At 44.5% G+C, this 21661-nt stretch overlaps 1 protein-coding gene across 2 annotated transcripts in view; it reads left to right on the top strand.

Moving 5' to 3' along the window:
- Nucleotides 1-21661, top strand: part of FER1L6 (fer-1 like family member 6) — a 120086-nt gene that overhangs the window by 9594 nt on the left and 88831 nt on the right. The window contains exons 1-6 of one of the 2 annotated variants that reach the window (XM_083450392.1): nucleotides 7247-7326; nucleotides 14599-14681; nucleotides 16897-17026; nucleotides 19207-19261; nucleotides 19359-19490; nucleotides 20209-20271. In XM_083450392.1, the coding sequence (XP_083306518.1) occupies nucleotides 7286-7326; nucleotides 14599-14681; nucleotides 16897-17026; nucleotides 19207-19261; nucleotides 19359-19490; nucleotides 20209-20271 (504 nt within the window). In that variant the 5' untranslated portion in view covers nucleotides 7247-7285. Of the gene's footprint in view, nucleotides 1-7246; nucleotides 7327-14598; nucleotides 14682-16896; nucleotides 17027-19206; nucleotides 19262-19358; nucleotides 19491-20208; nucleotides 20272-21661 lie in introns of those variants that run through there. The other variant, XM_083450393.1, reaches the window with a different exon arrangement.

The following is a 21661-nucleotide window of genomic DNA, read 5'->3' as shown; positions in this document are numbered from 1 at the left end:
GAGGAGGGAGACTAGAAGGCAGGAGGAGAAGATTTTGGATTTGATATCCCGCTTTATCACTACCCGAAGGAGTCTCAAAGCGACTAACATTCTCCTTTCCTTTCCTCCCCCACAACAAACACTCTGTGAGGTGAGTGAGGCTGAGAGACTTCAGAGAAGTGTGACTGGCCCAAGGTCACCCAGCAGCTGCATGTGGAGGAGCAGGGATGCGAACCCGGTTCACCAGATTATGAGTCCACCGCTCTTAACCACTACACCACACTGGCTCTCAGGTTCGAGGGAAAGAGAAGAGCCAGAGGCAGAAAGCCCGTCAGGGGCAGGAGAGGGTGCAGAGCTGAAAGAGAGGAGGGGGAAGGGGCAGAAACCACAGCAGCTTTGCAGCAGCTGCCTAATAATAATAATAATAATAATAATAATAATAATAATTTATTTGTATTCCACCCTCCAAAGCTGGGCTCAGAGCAGCCAACAACAAGTAAAAATAGCACAGTGTACATAAAATCACACAGTCAATTAATTAAAATACATTCTAAAATCAATTCAGAATCAAATTAATGGCAAACATTGGGTTAGAGTTCTATGAGGATTACAGAAGGAGAGAGGGGGTCAGACTGTGCCTTGGCCAAAGGCCTGGCGGAACAGCCCCATCTTGCAGGCCCTGCGGAAAGATGTCAAGTCCCACAGGGCCCTAGTCTCTTGTGACAGAGTGTTCCACCAGATTGGGGCCACAGCCGAAAAAGCCCTGGCTCTGATCCCACTGTAGTAATCTCCCTTCCCCCTTTGACTCCAAGGTCATGCAGGGCTTTGCGTGCAGCCGAACAGAAAACCCAGAAAGCCCAAATCTGCCAAGGATGCCTTGAAAACTCCTCTTTCTCGGCTTCACTTAAATCAATTATTTGTGCGGCACATTTGCTGTGAGCATGCTGCAAAACCAGGCAAAGAGAAAACAGCAGGCTGTAGCAAAATAGCCACACAAATTCATTCTTGCTGGGGCTGTTCCATAGCTCCTCCAAGCAAAGGCGAAAATAAAGTAGAATCCCATGAGCACTGGAATGATAAAAATGTGCCGACATATTGAGTCAAGAGAGAGTCTGATCTGAATATTTACCAGAGTAAGGCTGGAACACATTATTGATATAGAGAAACACCCAGTAAACTTTCTGAATGATGTTTGAACAGTGCACCAACTTCAGAGAAAATCTCAAGGTATATTAAACAGTATATTAAATGGAGAGAGACATGATGGGCAATGCCACTTTCTGCCCTGAGGCAAAGAGTTTGTTTTCGCTCTACAACTCTCCTTAATGATTAGTTCCACAATAATCTCCCTCTACTGGTGCATGTCTTGTGCAATGGATGGGTTAATAAAATCCAAGCATCATTGTTAATGTCTAGGGTCGTTTTCAGCTTCGTTATTTTATTTTGAATCATGCTTCCAGTTGTTATTTTTAGGAAGGAAGAAGTGGCGGCTGATCTTGCCACTGCTTCAGCCAACAATGGAAAGACAGTGCCTTTGAATGGAGACCAGAAGAAAGGGAGGAGGCTTCACGTGGATTCTAGATAAGAAAGTCTATTTGTCTGAGAGAGAAAAAGACAGGAATCAAAGGAAGTCCCGCATGTTTCAATAAAACCTTCATGAGTTCCCTCTGTTTCCTGACAGAGCAATATCTTTGCAGAGCCGAACTTAATTTGCTTCCCGCCATCCTCTACTTTATTCTCCACTGTTTTTCCACTTCACTTACTGCTTTCCTCATTTTTAAAATTCATTTTTATAGCTTCTGAGAGCATAACAAAATGTTATGCCCATTGAAAAAGGCAAAAGAAAAAGCCAAACCCAAGAGTAAAAGTGTGTCTGGTTCGAAACTGTGCATCAGTTTAGTCCAAATTTTTATTTTAAAACTTATACAGTGGTACCTCGGGTTACATACACTTCAGGTAACATACGATTCAGGTTACAGACTCCGCTAACCCAGAAATAGTACCTCTGGTTAAGAACTTTGCTTCAGGATGAGAACAGAAATCATGCTCTGGCAGCATGGCAGCAGCAGGAGGCCCCAATAGCTAAAGTGGTGCTTCAGGTTAAGAACAGTTTCAGGTTAAGAATGGACCTTCGGAATGAATTAAGTACTTAACCTGAGGTACTACTGTAAGGTTCTCTCTCTTTGTCTCTCTACCTACCTTTCTCCTTCCCTCTCTCCCTGATGCTGAACCTGTGGCTTTATAAATGCTGTTGGACTCCCACTTCCTCAGCCCTGACCAATGGCCAGGCTGCCTGATGCTGTTGGGAGTAGGAGTCAAAGGACATATGAAGGGCCAGAGATTCCCTTTTCCAGCTCTTGCACCTCTGATCATGACTTACTTCACTTGCCACCTCACCAAGAAGCTCTGAGAGCAGTGCACGTGGTTCCCCACCTTATCCTCACAACAACTATGTGAGGTAAGTTAGACAGAGAGATTATGACCAGCCCAAGTCTGGTCCATAACAGGCTGGGAGCCAGCAGTGTGTCTCAGGTCTGGACTAGTTGAAGACCACTGTTGTTGAGCAGCCACCCCAAGTTGGTGTCTTCCAGATGTTGTTGAAATGCAATGCCAATTACCCCTTACTTTGGGCCATCCTGACTAGGGCTGAGGGCACCAGTTTGGGAAATGTTTATCTTCAGTATTTCAATTTTCTAGGGACCAGTAAAAAGGAACAAAGAAATGGGAGTTGCTCATATGTTGAAGGTAAAGGTAAAGGGACCCCTGACCATAAGGTCCAGTCGTGACCGACTCTGGGGTTATGGTGCTCATCTTACTTTATAGGCTAAGGAAGCCGGTGTACAGCTTCCGGGTCATGTGGCCAGCATGACTAAGCTGCTTCTGGCGAACCAGAGCAGCGCACGGAAATGCCGTTTACCTTCCCACTGAAGTGGTACCTATTTATCTACTTGGACTTTCAAACTGCTAGGTTGGCAGGAGCAGGGACCAAACAACGGGAGCTTACCCTGTCGTGGGGATTCCAACCTCTGACCTTCTGATCGGCAAGTCCTAGGCTCTGTGGTTTAACCCACAGCCTCACCCGCGCCCCTGTGTTGAAGGTAGGGGTGGGCAAATAGGACTGCTTTGGTTTTGCTCAGTTTCTCACTTTTCCACTCTCAAGTTCAGCTCTCCAAATTTGTACATTAGTTTTCAATTTTTTAAAAAAAGTTTTCATGAAAATTCACCAGCATTTTATAGTCTTAATTTCTCCAAACAGGCGCATTTTTGCAAAGCACTTTCTACTAACATACTGCTTTTCTGTATGTTATTTTCACTAATGTTTATATGCACACTTGACCCTAGTGTGTGCATTCTTTTGATCATTACATAGCTGGAGAGCTACAAAATTCCTAGGAGTGCACATCATTTTGAAAATTGCAAATTATTTAAATTTACCTTTAAATGCAAACTGAATTGGGTTTCTTTCTCATCCCTATATGGAGGTTCTTGCCCTGCCATAAGAAGGCTGAACTGGAGTGATTTTCAGTTCAGTGGAAATGCCTCTTCTTGCTTAAACCTGATAAAAATCGCTTGTGGCTAGATTCAGTTCCCACCTAAATTTATCACAATGTCCAAATAAACACCTCCTTTGTCAATAGAGCAGAGTTTCTGTTTAACAGAGGCGGGGGGAACAGAAGGATAAATTAATAACAGCATACTTCCTAGCGGATTAGTGGGATGAGTTAATGACATAATTGATGAGTAAATTTGATCCCACTTTCCATTCTCCAAAATGAGTGCAAGTTTCCTAGGAACATTATGAATATGAATCCAAGTAATTCAAGTTTCAGGCCCTGTTCCACTAGAGTTTGGGAACAGGGGCAAAAGTATTTTTTCCCTGCCATAATATACTTACTTGCCTGGGAGTAAGTCCCACTGAACCCAAATCAATTTTTAAAATATATTTCCAGGTTACACAAGTCTTTTCTATTCACCAAAGGATCATAGCAATCTTAATTGTTGCAACCCAATGTCATCATCCTGAACCAATCAAAACCATTTGGCTCTTCAGATTAGCCGTCATTATAATACCATGTGATTACATACAACAATTTTTCGGTGTCTTTCTTTATGAAGGCTTTGACTGATTTTCCTGTTCATTAAAAGTCTTCCAATGTCCTCTTTCATCTGTCTACGAAACAATTCAAGATTAATCACAGTTGCCATGCCCAGCCAATTCTCTTTTCATGCATACAGTGGCCACCATTGATTCTAACAGTTTATTCTTTTCATTGCTCTGGAACAGATATTCACTATGTACAGTACCTTAAAAGCAGCCAGTTCTGTACTCAGTGGCTTGCGGTGAAATTTTTCATAGGGGAGCAGTAATGCATGTGACATTGTGATGTCCTGATATTGTGCACATGAACATTGTGCCTACCTCCCTAAGCTGGGAAGAAGCTTCCTGGGCTTTAGGAAGGAGGCACCGGGGAACATTTAGAGGACCAGCCTAGTCCCCTTAGAGTCCAGTGACCACACGCCACTGTTCTGTACTGTAAAAGACAGGTACAGGCCCTTCTAGTTTAGCTAGGCCATAGGCTAAAAAGAAAACAGAATCATCAAAATCAGGCATAGGCAAACTTTGGCCCTCCAGATGTTTGGGACTACAATTCCCATCATCCCTGACCACTGGTCCTGTTAGCTAGGGATGATGGGAATTGTAGTCCCAAACTTCTGGAGGGCCGGAGTTTGCCTATGCCTGATCAATATGATGCAATTTTATGAAATTGTTAATTTCTCCAACATTCCCCTCTTTGTTTTTGAAAGGAATGTGTGTCCTGATTCATTTCAACATGGCACCTTTTTTTAACAGAATATTTTTTTCTCACATGAAAGTACCTACTCTGCATAGCAAGTGCCATACAATATAAGTACAATGCTTAGAGTTGCTCGCCGCGTATCCAATAGTGACATGTCATAGAATCATAGAATCATAGAATCATAGAGTTGGAAGAGACCACAGGGGCCATTGAGTCCAACCCCCTGCCAAGCAGGAAACACCATCAGAGCACTCCTGACATATGGTTGTCAAGCCTCTGCTTAAAGACCTCCAAAGAAGGAGACTCCACCACACTCCTTGGCAGCAAATTCCACTGTCGAACAGCTCTTACTGTCAGGAAGTTCTTCCTAATGTTTAGGTGGAATCTTCTTTCTTGTAGTTTGGATCCATTGCTCCGTGTCCGCTTCTCTGGAGCAGCAGAAAACAACCTTTCTCCCTCCTCTATGTGACATCCTTTTATATATTTGAACATGGCTATCATATCACCCCTTAACCTCCTCTTCTCCAGGCTAAACATGCCCAGCTCCCTTAGCCGTTCCTCATAAGGCATCGTTTCCAGGCCTTTGACCATTTTGGTTGTCAACGTTGTCCAGCTTGTGCCAACCATATTAGGGCTGGATAACAGGAAATGACTGTGTTGTTTGTACCATCCTGAAGAGGATTTAACAACTCCTATGCTTGATTTCTGAGTGGAATTTGCAGTGATTTTATTAAATTCAAAATTAAGCATTTGGGTTTAACTCGGGGCTGTCACTGGCACACAGCTCTTGGGTGTGTTACATGATATCTACTCACAAAACCAGTAGTTGCTTTTATTTAAAGCTAAACTAATGGCTAAAAGCGTATGACTTTATAAACTTTTAGGGAGTGCTGTATCTTTAATTAAAAGCTTCCTCCTTCAGCTTCTACCTTTGTTATCACTTTCTGTTCAGCGTAGCTGGAGGATTGATGATGAAATGCCCTTTAAATAAACCCTTTTCATCGAAGAGGATTTGTGTGAAGTTGTGCTATTAGCCCAGGGGTCAGCAAACTTTTTCAGCAGGGGGCCGGTCCACTGTCTCTCAGACCTTGTGGGGGGCCGGATTATATTTTGATTTTTTTTAAGAAATGAATAAATTCCTATGCCCCACAAATAACCCAGAGATGCATTTTAAATAAAAGTGCACATTCTATTCATGTGAAAACACCAGGCAGGCCCCACAAATAACCCAGAGATGCATTTTAAGTAAAAGGACACATTCTACTCATGTAAAAATATTCCTGGGCCATCTGCGAGCCGGATTTAGAAGGCAATTGAGCCGGATCTGGCCCCTGGGCCTTAGTTTGCCTACCCATGTATTAGCCCCTCTCCTGGTGTTGTGCTCAGATGTCTGCACAGGAATCATGAACAGCTACTCATATACAACGGGTTCTCTTCAGATTTTACTGGTTAACTTTCTGATGTTGGTGATGCTGGCCTGTATTGGCTTCACAATGCCTGGGCTTGGCCAGCCATGCATGACTCCTTTCCTATTATATGGACCCCCTTCATGTGTTTTATACATGAATAGCACCTTTGGTACAGTGTTAATTAGTAAAGGTAAAGGGACCCCTGACCATTAGGCCCAGTCGTGACCGACTCTGGGGTTGCGGCGCTCATCTCGCTTTATTGGCCGAGGGAGCTGGCGTACAGCTTCCGGGTCATGTGGCCAGCATGACTAAGCTGCTTCTGGCGAACCAGAGCAGCGCACGGAAACGCCGTTTACCTTCCTGACGGAGCGGTACCTATTTATCTACTTGCACTTTGACATGCTTTCGAACTGCTAGGTTGGCAGGAGCAGGGACCGAGCAACGGGAGCTCATCCCGTCGCGGAGATTCGAACCGCCGACCTTCTGACTGGCAAGTCCTAGGCTCTGTGGTTTAACCCACAGCGCCACCTGCGTCCTAATTAATTAGTTAATTAGTACCCCCCTTATTTCCCTCTTTTATAGTGAAAAAGTGGTGTTTCACTTTAAAAGAAGGAAATATATTTGAACTAGTCATTAAATTAAGGAGGAAGCTACTAACTAATGTTGCTGGGGACTTTTGTAGAACATTAGAGAAAGGTCATGGCCATAGGGAAGGGCACAAATAGATAATACAACACTATATTTACTGTGGTGTAGAAGCACAATTCTATTTCTGCTTCCACCTGATTTCAGAAAAGCAACGTGTGACTGCTGTTCTCAAGAATTCTTCTGTGGAAGCAGCCTCTCAGTTTTGTGGCAGGTGAAGCATCCCCCCCCTCCTTATTTCATGCCCGGCAATTGAAAAGCCAAAGTTCCCAGCTGAGCCAAGGAAATCTAATGTTTGCACAAGCAGCAGGTTCTGCATTCCAGGACTGTGTTTGCAGATCTGACTAACCCATCATTTAGGAGTAAATAAATCTCAAAGACAGCTATAAGGTGGCGGGGGGGGGGGGCAGGCGCAAGATGTAAAAGGCAGGCACTGGGAGGGAAGCATTAGTCATGGAGTCGGAGCCCTCAGGGAACACTCCACCATCTCACAGGTAAAGTGAAAGGATACTTTGGGATTAGCTGGTGTGTGTTTTTAAGAATACCGTGCAGCTGGTTAAGTTTGTCTGTTTATCTGGGAGCAAGCTCCATCAAATGCAACAGGACTTACTTCCAAGTAAGCATGCATAGGATCGGGCTGCATCCTAACTACATTTTTCATTTTCTGGGTTTGGTGATCTGTTTTGTCACTGTGGTTCCAGTCCAGAGTTCTACAGATGTTGTCAGTGCCACTAACTCTGATCTGCTTGCTTGTGCTGTCCCTGTCAGCTAGGAACATATATAATATAAATTGGGGGTGGGCTGGTTTGGATGACCTGCAGTGACATGTAATAAATGCTTTTCCCTGCCAACTCTGCCACGATGGCCAAGTTACTGCAGATTTGGTTCTCAGAATGTTGCTAGCATGTACTGAATACTGAGATTCTGCAAATGTTGATATTTGATAAATGGTATGTTGAAATCAAAAGGATGCACTTGCAACATCTAAATGTGAAAATGCAAGTTCTTAGTTGTGGGGGACTTTTTTAAGGGCAATGCTTCATTAATTTCAGGAAATTTATTGTCAGTAAACTCTTGTTTTGCTTTGTTTTTATGTACTTAATCTTAGAATTTATTTTTTGGTAGTACAGTGGTACATCGGATTAAGAACTTAATTCATTCTGGAGGTCCGTTCTTAACCTGAAACTGTTCTTAACCTGAGGTACCACTTTAGCTAATGGGGCCTCCCGCTGCTGATGCTGCGCCACTGCCGCATGATTTCTGTTCTCATCCTGAAGCAACATTCTTAACCTGAGGTACTATTTCTGGGTTAGCGGAGTTTGTAACCTGAAGCGTCTGTAACCCGAGGCACCACTGTACTGAATTTATACTGTGTTTGTTAAATGGTTGATTTTTGTCATATTTGAATCTACCAACGTGCTCCGTATTTCATATATTTGTATTTTGATGTTTTGAATTTGTGCTGTAAGCCACTTTGGACACAGCTCATTGTGGGAAAGCGCCATATAAGTAAACCTAATCAACCAACCAACCAGCTTATTGGACCTTGAATGTATTCAGGCTCCACAGAGAGTAATGCAACAGGGTAGTTACACTCTGCAGGACTCTATAAAACACAGGGCTGAAAGCAAGTTTTCTCCTAGTTCAAGCGAAGAGAGGGAGAATCGAGTCAGTGTAGTGCACTGTTAATTCACTGTGCTTGAATGGACATCATTGTTAGGGCATGCTGCTGTGAACTGGGTGGAAGTTGCTCCCTTGATTTGGCTCATTTTCTATTGTGTCACAAGCCATTTGCTTATCTAAAGATGAAGCTTATCGTTTTTCCGCTGTCCAGTGCTGGAGGAAGCTTCAGTCCAAGCCAGACAATCACACCTAGTGGAATTAAGCATGTAACTGTGCGGTCTGAAGCCCCACTGTTTTCATGGCAATTTAAGTAGAATTTGTAACCCACGTTCTGCGCAAGAAAAACCTAAATTCTGTGATAGCTATAAATTTCAAGGCTATTTCAGGTATAGGAATATTTGGTGCATATTATGCAGGTTATGCAACAGTGGTGCTGGCAGGGGAAATAGGGACATTCCAGGGGCAAATCAGAAGTCGGGATGGCTTTTGTAGTTCCGGGACTTTCCCTGGAAACTAGGGACACTTGTTTCACAGAAGCATGCAAGCAGGTTTACTCTATCCTGCTGCATAAATCATGCTGATTAAATTCCTTCATATTTTACATCATTAGCGGCGTGTCATAGAATCATAGAATCATAGAGTTGGAATAGACCACAAGGGCCATCGAGTCCAACCCCCTGCCAAGCAGGAAACACCATCAGAGCACTCCTGACATATGGTTGTCAAGCCTCTGCTTAAAGACCTCCAAAGAAGGAGACTCCACCACACTCCTTGGCAGCAAATTCCACTGTCGAACAGCTCTTACTGTCAGGAAGTTCTTCCTAATGTTTAGGTGGAATCTTCTTTCTTGTAGTTTGGATCCATTGCTCCGTGTCCTCTTCTCTGGAGCAGCAGAAAACAACCTTTCTCCCTCCTCTATGTGACATCCTTTTATATATTTGAACATGGCTATCATATCACCCCTTAACCTCCTCTTCTCCGGGCTAAACATGCCCAGCTCCCTTAGCCGTTCCTCATAAGGCATCGTTTCCAGGCCTTTGACCATTTTGGTTGCCCTCCTCTGGACACTCCTCTGTCTTTTCATACAATTACAAACTTGGAAATAGCAGTTTAGCCAAAGATTGTTGCGATCCCTGTCAAAGGCTGGCGGTGGTTGCCATGCCCGTCTTCAGGCTGCTTTGCATAAATGTGCTGTTAAAGCTTCACAAATGTGCTTTCAGTTCCTTAAAGATGAAAGCATTTAGGATGGGCTATTTTATTCACCATCCTGGGAATAAGCACCTTCAGTTTCTAACTTGTTTATTTATTTCCTGCGGTTTCCGCTACGCTGGGTTAGATATTAATGGTGTGCATTATGCAAAACAGCCCCATTCTAATAGTGGAAACCCATTAAACTGTCTTATGGCCATGTGTTTTGAAAAGCACCTAAGCATCAGCTAGAAGGCAGATTCCTTGAGCTCATGCAGTGAACAGCACAGCCCATGTCAGGGACGAGAAAAACCTTATGCAGGAATCGTTTGAGCAATGGTAAAAAAAATAAGAAGAGCCCTACAGCATCCAATCCAAGGCCCATCTAGTCCAGAATCCTGTTACCCATAGTAGCCAATCAGATGCTTCCAGAAAAGCCACAGACAAGACATGAAAGGAATATCCTTGTCCCGTTTTTGCTCCCTGGAGACGTGGGTGGTGCTGTGGGTAAAACCTCAGCGCCTAGGGCTTGCTGATCTCATGGTCAGCGGTTCGAATCCCCGCGGTGGGGTGAGCTCCTGTCGTTTGGTCCCAGCTCCTGCCCACCTAGCAGTTCGAAAGCACTCCTAAGTGCAAGTAGATAAATAGGGACCGCTTTCTAGCGGGAAGGTAAATGGCGTTACCGTGTGCTGTGCTGGTGCCGGCTCACCAGAGCAGCTTCGTCACGCTGGCCACATGACCCGGAAGTGTCTCCGGACAGCGCTGGCCCCCGGCCTCTTAAGTGAGATGGGCGCACAACCCTAGAGTCGGACACGACTGGCCCGTACGGGCAGGGGTACCTTTACCTTTATTTTTGCTCCCTAGCAGATAGGACTATCCAGTAGTTTCTGAACTGGGAGGCTGCATGCATTACAGTGTTTTTAATATTTTGTTGGAAGCTGCCCAGAGTGGCTGGAGCAACCCAGTCAGATGGGCATAATATAAATACTATATTATTATTAACATCAATCCTCCTTGGTTAGAATTTTCCAGCCTCAGACTAAAGTTTCTCATTTTGGCCAGATGCTGGAAGAGTAGTTGATTGGAATTGATTGAACTTAACATACAGAATAAGAGAACAAGAAGAACATACATTTAAAGAAGACTGGAAAATTTTATTGAATATATGGGGGTGGGGAATTGTGTACACTTGAAAACGCTGGCAGCATTAGGATAAATTCATAATAATAATAATTATTATCACCAGCAGTGTAAATAAATATAAATAAGATTTGATGGATGTAATAATGGAATTTCTGAATGGTTTAGTATATGTAAAATATGCAGGGATTCATGGTATGCTAAATGAACTATGGAAAGAGAAGACATTGATATTTTAAGGATGTTTCAATGAGTATTCAAAATTGTGAAACAGAAAATTTAATAAAAATTGTAGGAAAAAAGAGGCTCATGGAAGTATATAGTTGGAAGAGATCTTGGATGTCATCTATAATGCAGGAATATGTGGCTACAATCTCCTCCAAGCATCTTCCAGTGATGGAGAGCCCATCACCTCCCAAGGAAGTTTGTTTGACCTGGAAAGGAGCAGGGCAAGGGGGAAAACCACTTAGAGAGCCATGTTTTCTAGGCACAACACAAGTGGAAGCGTGAATAAGCTCTGAGAATGTGGGATACGATGCTCTTTTGCCCTTCTTTGCCCTTCCTCACTGAGGAAGCTGGCAGGTCGCTGAGGCAGCTGTAGCTGTTGAAGGTAAAGGACCCTTGGATGGTTAAGTCCAGTCAAAGTCGACTATGGGGTTGCGGCGCTCATCTCGCTTTCAGGCCAAGGGAGCTGGCGTTTGTCCACAGACAGCTTTCCAGATCATGTGGCCAGCATGACTAAACCGCTTCTGGTGCAACAGAACACCGTGACGGAAACCAGAGCACACAGAAACACTGTTTACCTTCCCGCCACAGCACTACCTATTTATCTACTTGCACCGGTGTGCTTTCGAATTGCTAGGTTGGCAGGAGCAGGGACAGAGCAATGGGAGCTCACCCCGCCACGGGGATTTGAACCGCCGACCTTCTGATCGGCAAGCCCAAGAGGCTCAGTGGTTTAGACCACAGCGCCACCCACATTCCTGCTGTAGCTGTTAATGTGAGCCGGTGCAGCGAGGTGTCATGGCTACTTGCATCTCTGTGGCTTCTTCTTTACCTCCCATTGATCACCGTTCCTCTCCACCCCTAGGAACAACGGTGAGTTCTGAGGAGCACCATATTGAGGAGGTCTCCTCAGAAGTCTCCTCAGATGGATGCTATACCGAAAGCTGAGCAAAACTGGGGTCCCCATGCCCCACCCCCCAAAAAAGACTCCAATTCTGGGGCAGAAGTGGGTTTTGCTGTGCAAGAGTAATTCACCTTTAATTTGTGCAAACTGAATTTGGCCAGTATGTGATTGAATCCCACCTGAAAATAGCAACAGCCTGGAAGGACCCCTTCTGCCCCTCTGGAAAAAAATTCACTGAGAAATTTGCTGGATATGTTACCAAAGTCTCCTGTGGCAGAAACAAGTTGGTAATTCGTCTCACTCTTTCAGATTCAGATGCCCTCGCCTGAGCTTTCCCCCCTGTAATTAATTCATGTACTTTGGCAGTTCTGGAAATAAGATATAACTGATCAGGTAACAAAAACTTCTGCCTATTGAGGTCTCTGTAACCTGAATACATTTAGTTTAGTTGCAAACGGTCAGGTACGAGCTGCAAATATTACTAGCTTGTTATTACTCAGGTAGGAAACCTGATCTGCTGTGTGGACCAGTGGCGTAGCGTGGATTGTCAGCACCCGGGGCAAGGCAAGTAATTTGCACCCCCTAACCCGTGGATTTGCGCCCCCTAACCCTAACCGTCAGATGTTGCGCCCGGTGCAGCCGGCCCCCCCTGCACCCCCCACGCTACGCCACTGGTGTGGACCGATGGTGTCAAATAGTATGGGGAAAAGCCTTATTAGAAAAACTAACCAATAAACTGAAACTGACATGAGGACAAATAGAAGAAGATGCTTTCACCCCGGTATGGCTCCCCTTTATCGCATACACAGCCCAACAAGACAATGACAAAAATCCACCAACAGCATATGAATCAATATGGCTAACCTGATCCAAAACACCCACCCACCCCACTCACACATGAAAACAAAGACCACCACAGCCAATCACAAACAAGCAACCACACCCTAAGCCAACCCCAACCTCTCTCACCACCAAAGGAACACAAGCGAATAGTAAAGAGAACCTGCACAAGCGACACTGACACAAAACCCCACACATACACTACGTAGAATAGAAGCATCACCACCCAACCCCAACCCCACTCAACATGCCCCCTTCCACTTCTTTCCCCCTTTTCACACTAATGTCTCAACAAACGAAACTGATCTGTCGAAAATGTAACTTGAAAAAAGAGACATGGCGCAAACTTTTGTAAACCAAGAAATCTTTAATAAAAAGAAAACAGAAACCCAATCTCCTGTTTCACCAGCATGTCCCAAACTGATGCCAACAGCCTAATTCAGAATTCTGTACCAAGAAAAACCGTTTCCTGCAAACTGTACAGCTTATACAAGTTTAGACCAATTTGCCTAATTACTTTCCATTTGTATAAGTTGTTCTGCTTCTGCTTCTCATGAGAAGAGGCAAGAAGTTAATATTCTGGCTTCAGGCATTACCCATTTACTGTTAAAGATACAGTTAAGAGTGCAAACTTTTTTTATTTATTTAAACAAAGCAGGAAAGTCACTTCCACACTATACATCTGAAGAACTTTGGGGGGGGGGGACAAAGAATCCTGGGAACCATAGTTTACCCTTCATGGTGCTATAGTTCCCAGCACCCTCTCAAGATTCTTTCAGGGAAGACATGTGCATTCAATATGCATAAAATGTGCGACATGGATGGGGCCAAAGACAGCTGGGTGTCTTTGCAAGCCAGATCCTGTGCCCAGTATGGAATTTGGGACTTTTCCTGTCCTTGTGCGCTTTATGACATACAGACTGCCCTGCTCAAGTGCAATACCACTGAAACAAGTTCGTTACTGCACACAGAGGAAGCCAAATTTGTTGGTAGCGACTTCATATCTACTAGCAGCAAACTCCTTCTCCAAGTGTGGATTGTTATGTAGCCAAAACAGCACTATCTATGCAAGGAGGTATCAGCAGCCTGGGTGCATCTCAAGCTCTGCAGAAGTCCAACAAGACTCTGGGGTGGGTGGGTGGACTCTAAGAGAAGCTTCACTTCCTGCTTTGTGCTATGGTCCTCTTTGGTTGGAGATGGGTCTTGCTCACCACCAGGGAGTGGTCCATGTTGAAGTCAGCACTATGGTAGCTCCGTATGACACCAACACAGTTCAGTGGCGATTGCCTGGTGACTCTGAAGTCCAGCTGGTGACAGTGACCTGACCTTGGATGCCTCCAAGACACTCAGTGTTTTGCCTTGGCAGAGAACAACATGTTCGTGATATTGTGATACGAGGACAGTCCGAGCATCCTTTGTTCATTCTCGTCCATACTGCCAATACCAAAGTGGCCTATGCAGTTGTCCCATGTGTGATGGTCATCTCCACCTCTGGCATTGATATGTCCCACCAGGAACAGGTGTTCACAGTCTGAGACCTTCCTGATAGCCTGGTCTAGTTACTCATGTCAGAGCACATAGTGGGAATGTAAACACTCAAGATGTTAACTGGACCAGAGGTGGTTGAGGGAAAGCAAACATTCTGAGACCTTGGTTGGTGGTTCTATTGCAGACAGCAGGGAGTTCCTCACTGCAAAGCTCATGAGCTGGGATCTGAAAAATAATGGAGTATCTTGAAAGAGACTGGCTGGCTGGGACCACTCCACTCTCCAACGTTTTGTTGCAGGCCCCACCTGTTTCTGTGACTGCTCTTTTTAAATTTTTATTTTATTTTTTTGTTTTGCAGGAAAGGGTTGTTTGCTGGAATAAAGCTGAAGAAGAAGAAGAAAGGAGAGAAGGGATTAACGATAACAAACAAAGGAGCAGTGGGTAAGACCTACTAGGTCAATAATAGAGCTGGTTGGAATGGAGGACAAGTGTGAGATGATGTCACAGGGCAGTTATTTCAGCTGAGCCTCAGGGACAAGTGATAAAGTGAGTGATAAAATGTGATGTTTGCTTTAGTGAAACATGAACCCTGCCTACTTAGGGTGCTTTCAGCGGGATGTGTCTGGAGGATCCTTGCAGGGCACAAGGGGACGGTGTCGTTCCCCGTGCTGAAATGCCATGAGAGCTGATGCAGAGTAGTTGCTAAGGGACTGAGCTGCACATCAGGACTGCTGCAGAGTCACACCCCAATTGTGAACTCACTAGGCAAGCTGTGCCCTCTCAGCCTCCGTTTCTCCACATCTGCAACCTGGGGGATCATGGCGTGAGGTCAAGACTACGCAAATACACCAGTTGTTGTTGTTGTTGTTTAGTTGTTTAGTCCTGTCCGACTCTTCGTGACCCCATGGACCAGAGCACGCCAGGCTTCCACTGCCTCCTGCAGTTTGGTCAAACTCATGTTGGTAGCTTCGAGAACACTGTCCAACCATCTCGTCCTCTGTCGTCCCCTTCTCCTTGTGCCCTCCATCTTTCCCAACATCAGGGTCTTTTCCAGGGAGTCTTCTCTTCTCATGAGGTGGCCAAATATTGGAGCCTCAGCTTCACAATCTGTCCTTCCAGTGAGCACTCAGGGCTGATTTCATTAGGAATGGATAGGTTTGATATTCTTGCAGTCCATGGGACTCTAAAGAGTCTCCTAAAGCACCATAATTCAAAAGCATCAATTCTTTGGCGATCAGCCTTCTTTATGGTCCAGCTCTCACTTCCATACATTGCTACTGGGAAAACCATAGCTTTAACTATACGGACCTTTGTTGGCAAGGTGGCAGAAACATCACCTTGCCAACAAATACACCAGTACAAAGTCTTAATTGGCTCTGCTGATGTCCCTGTGGAGCGCCAACCTTGCCACCATTCTACCCATCCTGGTAAGCAGCCGTGACACCTGTTTCAGGATGCCACCTGTTTCACCACATTGGCCACTGCTGTCTGGATGGATCTGAAGTTCATAAAACATCTAGCATCTATTGGATGTTCAGAGCTTCAGGTCATAGGTCTGTTATTGATGGCATACCCTCCAACACAGCAAGGCCCAAATCCAGGACACCATCTTCCGGGTCTGAAATCCCATGCAAGACAGACACATGACCTGTGCGAGATTGCAGACCTGGACAAGGCACTTTTTTGGGCATGGTACCCAAAAATATGTGTTTTGGTGTGCCACACAAGATTGTGGACCCCCTCAAAAAATGTTTTTGGGGGGCAAGATCTTGACCTGAAATTGCACGAGAGCAAGGCCACCCAAAATGGTCACCATGCTCTCATGGGGGGGGGGGACAGAATGTCCGGGTTTTTCCAGGGCAGTTGACAGATATGTGATGGTGCACAAGGGCTGGCTGAGGAATGTGGGATCTGAACAGCAACAAGCAGGGGCTGTGTATCCCTACTGGCAAGCGACTAAATTGAAATGGCCTCGGTTCTGTATACCTGAAGGAGCGTCTCCACCCCCATCGTTCAGCCTGGACACTGAGGTCCAGCGCCAAGGGCCTTCTGGTGGTTCCCTCATTGCGAGAAGCCAAGTTACAGGGAACCAGGCAGAGGGCCTTCTCGGTAGTGGCACCCGCCCTGTGGAACGCCCTCCCATCAGATGTCAAGGAAATAAGCAGCTATCTTATCTTTAAAAGACATCTGAAGGCAGCCTTGCCTAGGGAAGTTTTTAATGTTTAATGCTGTATTGTTTTTAACACTCGATTGGTAGCCGCCCAGGGTGGCTGGGGAAACTCAGCCAGATGGGCGGGGTATAAATAATAAATTATTATTATTATTATTATTATTATTATTATTATTATTATTATTATTATTAATCTCTAAGTCTGTATCCAATGAAACAGTTGTACTAGTGCAAGATGTTTTAGCTGCTCACCCTCTCTTCTTTCTACGCACATCCCACACACCTTCTAAATCTGTTCCTGGGTTTTCCCCAACCCAGTTGCAGATTTATGGGGTATGCAGTGGGAAAGTCCATAGCAGCACAGCTGAAACTCCTTGGGCTAGCAGAGCTGTTTTGTTGGGTACCGCCCCAGAGTCTATATTTACAGGTGAATCACTCTTTCTTTCTTTCTTTCTTTCTTTCTTTCTTTCTTTCTTTCTTTCTCAGGTGAGCCTGATGATACCGATAGCCTACATCAGGAGTTCCTTACAGGTCAAGATGGGGAAGAGGGCGAAAATATGTATGACGACTCAGCCTCCACCAGTAGCTTTGGTGCCTCAGGGCCTCCCCAGAAGAGGTATTGTGCTGCAGGGTCACAAAATGGCCGCCCAGTCCTTCTGCCCTTGAGGAAGGCACTGCTGCTGTTGACACGGTCAATGACAGAACGCCAGTGTGCTCAAATAGCTTATCTCTTGGTCATTGTGCTTATACACAGTCTGATGGGATGTCCTTGTCAGCAAAATGTTGTCGCCACGAGACAGAACTGTCACTAGATGGAAGTCTGGGGTAGGAGAGAATGATGGGAGGAGAACCAGGAATAGGCCCTGTCAACAAACATGGCATGGAGAATGGACAGTAATTGTCACAGCCTTTCATGGGAACAAAGAGATCAATGGTCTTGGATGTAGACTTCGTTGTTGTCAGAATAAGGGCAGTTGCTGACTCCAGTGGAAATTGGACCAGCCTTCAAAATCTATTTTATAGCTAAAGCTGCAGAGTAAATGGAGCGATGTTTCTCTGACAGTGATATAAAGTGAAGAAATAAAACCATCTGGGTAGCAAGCAAACAGGCCCCCGTACATGCCTAATATTTCCTTTTTTCATTGAGCTAACCCCAAAATCCCAAAGAGTGCTGGTTGAATCTGTCCATTTCTTTCTCTGTTCCTCATTTCCCCCCCAATCTCAAGTTCAGCACTCCACATTTCCATATCAGTTTGTGATTTCTTTGTTTTTTAAAAGTCCTTGTGAAAACTCACCAGAATCTTACTGCAAATTTCTCCTAACACGCATATTTTTTAATGCAATGTCTCCTATTGTGCACATTGTTGCAAAGCAATTCTCCCTAATATCACGTGTTTCTATGCACATTTTACCCAAGTATATGCACTTTTGAACACATGACTTGGCAGGAGAATTGCATTGCAAAATTCAGATTTCAAAGAATGGCTGTGTTTTGTTTTGCAATATGTTTTTAGAAAACTGGATAGATTTGTCTTTAAATGCAAACTCAATCAAATCTCTCTCCATCCCTATCATGTAGGTGTTATTCCACATATGGTAATAAATCCTGTCAGCCAAGATTCAGCACACTACCAACCATAGAATTTTACAGCTACTGTAGGGAGATCAGCTGGACCAGCAAGGAAGCTTCTTAAGAAAGATAGGGTAGACCAGGCCAGCTGACAATCCTTGGTTTCTGTCCAAGATTCTGGGTTGTCTGTCAAGCTTGCTCACTGGTCTGAGCAAGTAGCTGAGCTGAGGCCCGCCATGTCTTCACACAGTAGATGGTTCTGAGGGTCACTTATGAAATGCTGCATTTTTGTTTTTCTGCCGTCATGACCTCAATTTTCACACTAGTTTGTAGGGGTCACCAATGATCTATCTAGGCCAGGGTTTGGGTCTCCAGTTGGTTTTGGACTACAATTCCCATCATTCTTGGCCACTGGCCCTGCTAGCTATGGATGATGAGAGTTGTAGTTTAATAAGAGCTGTAGACCCAAGATTGGGAAACCCCAATCTAGGCATTTTGGTGCATTTCTTTTAATTGAGCTCTGTACCACGGAATTCATATAAATGCAAAATCTAATTGATAATGGTGTCCCAATCTGTATATTAATCTGGGAGATGTAATTTAGCTTAAAAATGCAAACCAGATGAAATCCTTCTCTCTCTCTTTTTTAAATTTTAAAAATTTTTTTTATTGATATAGCAAGAAAAAAGAAAAAAACACAAATACCAAGTTACACGCAGGAATAACCATAGACACATAATTTTCTTAACAAACAATAAAACATATATTGGTCTTCACACTAAAGACCCAACCTCCCGTCTATTCCATATTTCCATTTCATATTACTTATTGCCAATACACACTTTTATCATAATTAAACTTTTTCTTAATATATCTAATTTCTTATATCTACCTTGCAACTATTACTGAAGTTCCTCGAATGCTGCAACAGAATTTAAACTACTATATTTATTTTTCAAATATTCTTTCCCATTTTGAAACAAATTCCTGTTTTGATTTATTCTTTTTTTCCTGATAGACCATCTAATTCGGCATATTCTGTCAGCTTTTGGATCCAATCTTGTATAGAGGGGATTTCCAGATTAAATCCTTCTCTATCCTTGCCTTTAACTATAACTCATAACGGTATAGGTGCTAAGGTGAATCACGTTCTAGTTGTTACAAGATGGAAAAGGCACAACATCTTAAAGGCTGACGCATGTCCTTGTGTTCTGAAATGGAAACAGAGCGAAGGTGGAGTCAAAGGTCCATGAAGGCGAGGTGAAATCACAGAATTATCAGGTAAATTGGGGCAGGGAGGTTGTCCATTCCTATAAGAAACGATTGAAGCCTCCCTCAGTAGGAAGCTACAAGCATATGCTTCATTTCACCCTCACAGATTGCCATAACCATCATTGAAGCCCGCCAACTCGTCGGTGAGAACATTGATCCCGTGGTGATTATTGAAATTGGCGATGAAAAGAAGCAGACAACTGTCAAAGAAGGAACCAATTCACCGTTTTACAATGAAGTATGCACTTTTCTCCGGACGTGGGTGGCGCTGTGGGTAAAACCTCAGTGCCTAGGACTTGCTGATCGTAAGGTCGGCGGTTTGAATCCCCGCGGCGGGGTGAGCTCCCGCCAGCTCCTGCCAACCTAGCAGTTCGAAAGCACATCAAAGTGGAAGTAGATAAATAGGGACCGCTTTATAGCGGGAAGGTAAACAGTGTTTCCGTGTGCAGCGCTGGCGCTGGCTCGTCAGATGCAGCTTCGTCACGCTGGCCACGTGACCCGGAAGTGTCTTCGGACAGTGCCGGCTCCCGGCCTCTTGAGTGAGATGAGCGCGCAACCCTAGAGTCAGTCACGACTGGCCTTCGGGCAGGGGTACCTTTACCTTTATGCACTTTTCTCTATCACACAGTAGTCTGGGGGTTAGTCATTGCAGTGCCTTCTGGATGTGGTTGAACTCCCAGTTGCCATCATCCCTGAGCACCGGCCATGTTGGATGGGGCTGATGGAAGCTGAAGTTCAAAAACATGTAGAAGGCACCACCTTGGCCACCCTAATGTGCCAAGAACTGGCTTGGCTTTGTGTCTGTAAATGAATAAATAAAGTCAAAGCCAACTCTGCCTCCTGCTTTATGGTCTTCCATAAAGAATCCCGAGGACCATAATTTGAGAGAATTCTGTGTGTGTGAGAGAGATGTAATATATATTAACTTGAAATTCTGTGTTTTTTTCTTCCCACAGTATTTTGTGTTTGACTTCATTGGACCCCAAGTACATCTCTTTGACAAAATTATCAAGATCTCGGTGAGTATATACAATTTTAGTTGGCCAGAAACGAATTTGTTTTTCTGAACCAGGAAGCGTGGAGAACGATGACCAAAGAAGTGATGAGATCAGATTTCTCAATTATATAAAAGGGAGGCGAGACTTACTTGTAGTTGGACAAACAGAAAACTGTTTTGACCATTTTTATACGGATAGTTTTGCTCATGCATTTTTAATATTGCCTTTTCATCTTGGAGGTAAACAATAATTGCAATCATCTATTAAATTACCAAGTCTCTTTTCTGCTTCTTAGTTCTTGCATTTTGCATGGCACCCTTAATGCAGCACTTAAGGCCAGGCTGTAAAACCCCACAGAACCCAGACTATAAGGAAGTATGTCAGATTCTCAGCTAATGTAAAAACCATGTCTGCTTTGCTGAGTCTCGGGGATTTGTCTTGGTTGAGGATCTGATTCTTGATTGCTGCAAGGGAGTGGGGCACTGAGAGGACACATTAACTTGCTGCCTGGATAATAACGCTCACTGTGGTGTTAATCAAATATTCATTTTAGTTACCGTGCTGTATTGCTTTGCAAATCAAATGTGTCAATGGAATAAAATGGAAAGAATGAGACAAATAGGCACTCCGCGGGAACCAATTGCAGAATGCTTGGCAGAAATCTTTATTCATCTTCAAATCAAATTTGGGATTGTTTTATTTTTAAATCTATTTGCCTTGGTCAGGGTTAGCAATGCTTCTGAATACCAGTTGCTGGAAGTCCCAAGAAGGGAGAGTACTCTTCTTTTCAGGTCCTTCTTGTGGGTTTCCCACTATAAGAAAAGGACTCTGGTCTAGATGGGCCATTAGCTTGATTAGCAGGTTCTTCCGATCACAGAAATGTAGAGTTGGAAGGGACCCTGAGGGTCATCTAGCCCACCCCCTGCGACGCAGGAATTCTGCCCACAGCTGGTTAACAGCCAGATTCACTGACCCATTGTGGGAATTCATTGTGGGAAGAGGGACAGGGTGAGGTGGGTTGAATTGCACCCTTTCTTGGTCATGCTAGAGCAGGGTTTCCCAAACCTGGGTCTCCAGCTGTTGTTGGACTACAACTCCCATCATCCCTAGCTAGCAGGACCAGTGGTCAGGGATGATGGGAATTGTAGTCCCAAAAGAAGACGAAGAAGAAGAGTTTGGATTTGATATCCTGCCTTTCACTCCCTTTAAGGAGTCTCAAAGCGGCTAACATTCTCCTTTCCCTTCCTCCCCCACAACAAACACTCTGTGAGGTGAGTGGGGCTGAGAGACTTCACAGAAGTGTGACTGGCCCAAGGTCACACAGCAGCTGCATGTGGAGGAGCGGAGACGCGAACCCGGTTCCCCAGATTATGAGACTACCGCTCTTAACCACTACACCACACTGGAGACC

This window comes from Podarcis tiliguerta, assembly GCF_965153285.1.
Source record: "Podarcis tiliguerta genome assembly, chromosome: 7".
Taxonomy (NCBI): Eukaryota; Metazoa; Chordata; class Lepidosauria; order Squamata; family Lacertidae; genus Podarcis; species Podarcis tiliguerta.
Note: the sequence above shows the minus strand (reverse complement) of the source record. Positions and strands in the feature narration are given on the sequence as shown.